The 8,342-nt window shown below is 38.2% G+C and overlaps 1 protein-coding gene across 1 annotated transcript in view; it reads left to right on the plus strand.

Annotated features, from left to right (window-relative positions):
• Positions 1 to 8,342, plus strand: part of ADAMTS6 (ADAM metallopeptidase with thrombospondin type 1 motif 6) — a 225,449-nt gene that overhangs the window by 130,718 nt on the left and 86,389 nt on the right. The window contains exons 12-13 of the mRNA XM_006762487.2: positions 3,216 to 3,361; positions 5,482 to 5,545. Coding sequence (XP_006762550.1) covers positions 3,216 to 3,361; positions 5,482 to 5,545 — 210 coding nt within the window. The remainder of the gene's footprint in view (positions 1 to 3,215; positions 3,362 to 5,481; positions 5,546 to 8,342) is intronic.

An 8,342-nucleotide genomic window follows, 5' to 3' on the forward strand; every position in this document is an offset into this window, starting at 1 on the left:
TCCCCCACACCACACTGACTTTTTCTGTATTTTTGGACAGATAATTCCTTCCTTTCTGCCAGTAAGTGACTTTGGGCAAGTCAACCTGCTATAGGCTCTGGTTTTCTCATTTGAAAAATGAGGTACTTAGATCTCATGAATGCTTAAGTTCTTTTGAGCTTTAGATGCAGCTCTGTGCTTTTATAAAATGTAAAATCAAGTTTTAATGTTATTTGAAATCAATAATGCTAGATTTCCAACTTGAAAAAATAGACAAATTTTAAGAGGTGGAGTTTTTTAAAGTGTTGTCATTAATTGAAACCATGGCCCAAACCAGTCATTGCTGGTCAGTACTACTTTGCTTAGTCATTCTCAAAGAAAAAATAGGTATAGGCATAGGTGTCTGTACACACAGGTACTTCTAATAGCAAAAATGTAAAACCGGAGATTATTTGGCCTAATGTTGTGACTTTTATATAGGTGAAGGTCTAGCACAATTGGTGGTATATCATTATACAAATGATTGGTCTTCAGGATCAATTAGGTAAGCGGTAAGCTGGCAGCTGGAACATGCTCTCCCTCTCAAGTGTACATTATCAGCAGTCCTACTCCCAGAGCTGATACTGTAATATATCAGTGCAGCCAGCAACCTCTGCTTCATCATTTTGGACAGATGGGTTTTTTTCATGGTAATTTTCATTGTCAAAAGTCATAATCTTTCTTAATGTCTTACTTTAATATCTAATAGGTTAAGGCTCAGAATGTTCTGCCTTTTAGCCAACCAAAATTTGAATTCTTCTTGCCTAATTTTTTTATGGACAAATGATAATTGCTTAGCACTTCTCTAAAAAGTCTTTTATGTTGTCACAGCTACTAAAACATTTACTCAGTGCTAACTCCTAGGGAAACAAAGGTGAATTTGACTCTCTTTACCCTCCAGTATTTCCAGTTCCTGACATGCAGCAACTAAAACAGAACACAGAATTCTAAAATTGAACTAACGTTGTCTCTCAGTCAATGGATTTTTGTTTCTTATCTACTACATGCTAAGCACTGTCCTAGATAGAACATTCTTGTTGGGGTCCAGCCCCAGCAGGTCCAGGGGTTCCCAGAGGTGTGGACAGAGTTGGTAAAGAAGGAATGACATGGAGGCAGCGTTCAGTTGATCAAGCATAGTTGGGTTCTCTAGCCAGGATCTCCAGCCAAGTTCTGAGTCTTATTGTCTTGTTACATCTGTATTTATACCAGTTGATTTTAATCCTATCAATTTCTATTCCAAAGGTTAGGACATTTCTTATCTCCATTCCAGGGAGTAAAGATTATGTAGCTTAAGGGTGATTGTTCATAGTTAAAGTGATTAACTACCCACTTGGCATTTAATTAAGGGGTTTTATAAGAACAGTATGCCATATATGCCAGGTCCCTTGAAACATATGCTGTGCAGATGTTTCTTCCTTGCAGCGACTGTGTCAAGCAGCAAGGATGGACTGGCTTCCAGCACATTCTGTGGTGACAGACATGCTGGATCTGCTCTGCCCAACATCGTTACCACACATGTGGCTATGAAGCCCTGGAATGTAGCTAGCCAGTCTGAGGAACCTAATTTTTAATTAATTTAAATTTAAATAGCCACACTTGTCACATTAAGGTTTTTACTTACTAATGAGAGGAGACAGACAATAATGAAGTAATTCGAAAAATAAACAGGATAATTTAAAGTAGTGTGTACTAAAACGATTACATCCTGGAGGTTCCACTTTGGGATAAGGTGGTCAAGGAAAGAGTTCCCTGGTGAGATGACACTTGACCTGGGACTGAATGATGAGAACACAGCCATATAAGGAATTGGAAGAAGAGTATTCCCAGAAGGACCAGCAGATGCAAGTGCCTTATGGAGGGAACGGGTTTAGTGTTGGAGGAAAGGAAGGAAATCTGGTGTGTCTGGAGAAATCTGAGAGAGTGAGGCTGGAGAAGGAGGCAGGGGTGTTTCCCACAGGCCACAGCTGACCAGAGTCTTTTAAGCAAAAAAAGAGACATGATGGAATAATATGTTTTTTAAAAAGATCTCTCTGAATGCTTACTGGAGAACAGATTGATTATAGATAGGAAAAAGTGGAAGTAGGGGAACCAGGTAAGAAGCTATTCCATTTGCCATTGGTAGCAGTGAAAAAGGTGAAAAGTGAAATAATTCTGGATATATATAATTAGTATTATACAATGATTACTTGTAAGCATCACATGTCCTAATCCCTCTATGTTTTAATATAATGTTGAATTTTTATTTAGCTAGCTAGCATTGCTGACAGTTACTCAACTCTTATAATGTGGCCTGTGGTTATTCATGTAAACAAATGACTTTCATAGCATCAGTATGGTTTGTCAGCAATTGATGGCAATTCACAAAATGCACCGATAAAAGCCTAGAAATGCTTCTTGTTGTTGTTGTTTTTTAAAAAGGCTTTCCTTTTTACCATATTCTGCAAGTAAGATTTATCATGTTAGAGTTATGAGCTGATTATTTGATGTCTGCGTCTCGATAAATTATTCCTGGCTTTCTACTTATGTGCAGTATGTGTGGTTTATTGCAGAGAGTAAAGCTGAGAAGAATTCCAACACACATGTTCACGCAGGGGCTATGCACATGGCTGGTTGGTGTACATAAGGGTTTTTTTGTACCCAGTCCCTAGTGTCTTGGCATTACTTTTATTATGTCTGCAGTACTCATGTAGATGAAATGCCACAACACATTCTTTTACCATTGTAGCCTCAACCAGCCTTTTCTTTTTCTTTCTTTCTTTTTTTTTTTAAAGAAAAAGCAATTACCATCATAAAAATTCCTTACTGGGGAACTTTCCATATTGCGTTATCATTCCATGAGTCTAATAATAGTGGAATATAAAGAAAATTTTTTAATACTAGAATATCGAAAAAAGACTTTTGAGGTCTCCCTAATAAGAAACACGAAAAGTCTGGAGTAGGTGAAATAAGGGAAGAGAAGTAGACTCGTTTTTTAGACTCCTGGTACGTGTTAGAGATTTTGAAATCATTGCCTAGCTAAAGATAATTTGCAAATCACACGCACCATCACCAATGTGTAAACACGGTTAAAGAACTCTGTTATCTGTTGGGAGAATGCTAATGCCTGTAATTGGTCGTTGCCTGAACTTTGTGTATTTCTGTCCTGATAGCTGTATCTGCCTAAAAGCTAATTCTGTGTTTTCTGTGCAATCTTGCAGTGGTGCTATCAGGGAGAATGTGTTGCTTTTGGCACTTCGCCCCAGAGCGTAGAAGGGGGCTGGGGTGCCTGGTCACTGTGGGGAAAGTGCAGCAGGACCTGCGGGGGAGGCGTCTCCTCATCTCTAAGACAGTGTGACAGTCCAGCGTAAGTAGCTAAAGTAAGCCGCAGCCAACAAAAAGACACAGTTGGAAATGATTCAAAGCTGTGGTTTCACATGTTATCTGTAAAAACGTTTCACTCCCGAGCCAAGTGCTTGTCTTCAGAACAAGCACGAGGCAAGGAGAGCGGAGGAGCCTTGTTAGACAGACTTTCCTTTTCTTCCCCGCCCCTTCCTATGTGACTAAAAATAAAAGAAAGGGGAGAAAGACAAGCATTGTGTATCTACCCCAGGTAGAGCCAGAATTCTTAATCTACTAATAATCAGATAGATTTCCTTTTCCAAAAACTACTGAATTATGGATGAATCCAGGTCTGGTCTTAGCTACAGTACCATTATTCCCAGGAAACCTAAGGTCTTTTCACATGTCACATAAAATTATTACTGCTACAGTAGTATTAAAAGGACCAATGAGAGCCCTTCAAGGGTTGAAATGCCTTGATTCGCATCACAAATCACAATGAAAAGAATACTGCCCATGTGTTAAAATAGTTTCCTTTCACATGCCCCCATTAATCATCTTCTGGAGTTGCCACCACTTTTCTCCCCATGGCTGTTTTATGCAGGTCAGACTGCTCCTCTCCCACCATCTTTTTCTCCAGCCGGAGCCCCTCTGGCGGAAGGCCAGTCCCATCAGTATGCTTTGCTGTGGTATTGCTTCTCCCTCCCGCCACTGCCCATTGCAGGTGGACTGTTCCTCTGCATGGTCTTTGCTGCTCCTCTGGAGACTGAACTGCTCCTTAGCAGCTCACATTTTTGGCTGGAGCTCAGGCTGATGGCCTTCTTTCCCAATGCATATTTTGGTGCAGAACCAGGTGATGATACATCAATTCTGCTGTATTCCTCCTTCTGGGGTGAAAGATGGTCTGTATTTGTTTCTTCCTCCTTTTAACTCAGGATCCCTCTCTTTGGCTTCTCTCTCTAAACAGTCTCTTTTCTTCTCTTTTTAGCTTGAAATCGTTTCCCTGGATATTAGTGCTGTGTTTCCATTCTCCCATTTTCTAGCTATTTTTACCCTCCTGCTAAACCGAGCTCACTCACTGTCACTTACGCGTAAACCAGCCATGCTACCACCGTCCCCGTTACTTTGTTTTTGTCTGACCGACCCATTTCTCCCAAGCTGGTTCTAGCTGGGCCATTTGTTTTCCATCCTTAGAGTCACCATTCACTGGCATTCAAAACATATTCAAAATTGTCACTTAAATTATCCCATTGATTCTAGTAAGTCAAAGTTGTAATTTAGACTTTGCTATTTTTAAAACAAGTACAGAATAATTAACCTAAGTTCAACTGTAGGCTACTGTAGAATAATAACCAAAATTATAAAACCCTATAATAATCAATAACATACCCAGATATTTAAGAGTATGACCAGAACTCTTTTAAAAGAACAAGTTAGCCTTCAAAAATAGCATTCAAATAATAGCGTATGGCTCTACCTAATGTTTAATACTTTAAAAATTAATTGATGGAAATAAAATATTTGACATCTCACTTTTTCATTAATTTGAGTATTATTTAAAGCATTTATATAATGCAAACCCATCTGATGTTTAGATTTAACATCATTTAAAACTATATATTTGAAATGAGATAGAAATTCATTTCTGCATTATTTACTTGGAACTGAAACTATTTCCAGAGAGTCATTTAGTGTCCTCTCTTGTTTCCAGTCTGAGAAAAAAATCAAATAACTTTTCATTTCCAACTTGGTGGGCAAAATGCATCAGGTTATGGGTTTGTTGAAGTGATTCAAATGGCTTTTCATTATGAATAAGTGAATTTTAAGCTGGAATCTCAAATTGAACCAATCACCTGTTTACTATAATAATTAGAAAATACATTGATTTAATTGCATTTTCTTAATGTAAATCATAACAATTAACAGTCTTATAAAGTTACTCATAGTAAATTGCCTTAATTTTAACATTCAGCAGTCATAATCATTATTACTAACAGTCCCCAGCATGATTTTTTAATAACTAATAAAATGTCCAATTTTGTATTTTCTTAAAGTAAATGTTAATATGTTTTCATCATGCAATATATGTGCTTTCTATGTGGATAAATATAGTATATTCACATGTTAAACAAAATGTGTTTTCAGACCTTCAGGAGGTGGAAAATACTGCCTTGGGGAAAGGAAACGGTATCGCTCCTGTAACACAGATGTAAGTAAAACCAAACTCTGCTATGAAAAATTACATTTCCCCCAGAGCAGGGAGATTTTTAAAATTTGTAAGCTTTTTGATCAGAAATCCATATGTGTGATGGTGACATGCAATTTTATAAAGTTGTTAATGATGAAGGGAACCAGCCTCAGGTCCATGAGTTCCATCAACAGGAGTCAAGAGGAAGAGGAAATACCCTGTGCCCCTGAACTGCCCTGGTCCCCAGAACACTCACAACTTTACCATCATTATGTTTCTTGAGTCCAGCACAATTACTATGCTCTTTATCCTGGTTCATATTTGCCACTGCAGGAAGCCCTAGACTCCCACATCTAATCCCATAGACTTTGCATATCCCCTCTTCTGTTTCCTGCCCCCTGCCCAGCTGCTGAAACTCTTCTGTGCCCTCAGGAATTCATGATCCACCAACAGCAAAATTCCTGACTTCTCTGAATTTTCCTTCCTTTCACCTTGTTCTAATGGAAACAGGCTCTCCTCTGGAGATACTGCTTCCTCTGCAGCTCTTCAAAGTTGGTTTTCTCCCTGGGCTCTTGAATGACTGGGTCTGAAAGTAGGTTGACTATCTTCTTTATATTCTCATTACTTCTTCCAGATAAAATGAAATAAGCGATGCCCTAGCTAGTTTGGCTCAGTGGATAGAGCGTTGGCCTGCGGACCGAAGGGTCCTGAGTTTGATTTTGGTCAAAGGCATGTACCACAGTTGCAGGCTCCTCCCCAGCCTGGGTCCTGGTTGGGGCCTGTATAGGAGGCAACCAATTGATGTGTTTCCCCTCACATTGATGTTTCTCTCTGTCTTTCCCTGTCTCTTCTACTCTCTCTAAAAATCAATGGAAAAATATCCTCCAATGAGGATAAAAAAAGACAAAAAAACGAAATAAGCCAGTCAAAGGACAAGTTCACATGATCTCATTTATATGTGGAATCTAATGAACAAAATAGATCCAGAGACATGGAGGCCTGGAACAGACTGTTGAATCTCAGAGAGAAGGGCGGGAGGGGCAGGAAGAGATTAACCAAAGAACATGTTCACATATATTTGTAGCCCATAGACACAGACAATAGTGTGATGAATGCCTGGAGTGGGGCAGGGTCTGGGTGTAGAGGGTCAAAGGGGGAAAAGGGTGGACATCTGTAATACTTTCAACAATAAAGATAAATTAAACAAAAAACACAAAACCACAGCTTTTACTTTCATGTCATCAGATCATTACCTGCTATCTTCACTCTCTAACCCTGTATCTATTGTAATTCTTGGCTATGGCATAATTATGTAGATAATTTTTCAACATCTTGTCTTCTAGATTTTTCCATAAGCATACAAACCTATTGTTATTTCTCCTATCTTGAAAAAACAAAAAGCCAGCCAGTTATTTTCCCACATCTTATCTTCCTTTGTAACAAAATTCCTCAAAAATGTTGTCTATACTTACTGTATCTAATTCCTCTTCTCATTTTCTCCTAAAATTGCTACTGTCAGGTTTTTGCCCCCATATTCAACTGAAAATGCTCTTGTCATATCCCCAAAGCTCCTCCCCTGCTCTCTTAGCTAACTTTCTTCATGTTTTATTGGTTATGAAGCCACAGCCTACTCTTAAACCAGTCATGGGCAAAAGGAATGAGATTACTATAATTGGTTTAGTCTAATCCAGATATGCCTCTAATGGGGTTAAGGTCACATTCCCTGAGAGGTAGGTGCCTGAGCAAAAAATCAGAACTCTGTTAGCAAGAAAGTAAAGAGTAATAGATATTGGTTATGCCACAGGTGTCTGTGTGAGAGCTCTTTAAGTTTCTGTCTTTGCAGTAGTGCCTCCTTATCTGAGCAGGATACATTCTAAGACACCAGGGGATACCTGAGACCCCAGATTGTACCAAACCCTATATATACTTCCATCTACTCCCATACATACATACCTATACTAAAGTTTAACTTATAAAGTAAGCACAGTAAGAGAGTAACAACAATAACTAAGAATAGTTAAAACAATATACTACAATAAAAGTTATATAAATATTATCTCTTTCTCAAAGTATCTTATTGTACTGTACTCACCTTTCTTCTTGTGATGGTGAGAAATGATATGCTGGACAAAGGGATGGAGTTGGGATTATGTGAGATTTCATCACATTACTCAGAACAGAATTTAAATTTAAAGGGAATTTAAATGCTATTTAAAACTTATGAATGGTTTACTTCTGGAATTTGCCATTTAATATTTTCAGACTGTGGTTGATCTTGGGTAACTGAAATCATAGAAAAGGGGGACTACTGTATTGGTAGAGATAGTAGCAACAGAAGTAATAGTAGTAGCTGCTACTAACATTTATTGAGCACTTAGTATCTATCAAACGTATTATTTTACCCATATTTTCACCCCATACTGACAATTCTCTTCAGTAGTGAGTTGGCTTGGTAAGACACTTTTAATTTCAATTTTTTCAACATAATCTAGAAACACTTGGATAATTTAAAGTTTTGGTATAATCTGTCTATTACAGCCTTGTTTCTGCAACATAAATTAACTCATAAATGATTGAATTATTTTGTTCCATATTTTGTGCCACTAAGCAATACACCAGCTGAAGTCAAATTACATTGATATAGTTAGAGGAAATTTGTGCTGGACATGATGGTTGTTCATCCCACATTCACCTTTTGGCTCAGTCGGTCACATGCTCTGTGGTTCAAGTCCTTATTGTTGTTTCTGCCTGTTTTTTGTCCATTGGCCTCTTGTCCTTACAACCTAGCAAGCTCAACCCTTCCTTATTAACTTTTTCA

The sequence above is a fragment of the Myotis davidii genome, unplaced genomic scaffold (genome assembly GCF_000327345.1).
Source record: "Myotis davidii unplaced genomic scaffold, ASM32734v1 scaffold135, whole genome shotgun sequence".
In the NCBI taxonomy this organism is placed as follows: domain Eukaryota; kingdom Metazoa; phylum Chordata; class Mammalia; order Chiroptera; family Vespertilionidae; genus Myotis; species Myotis davidii.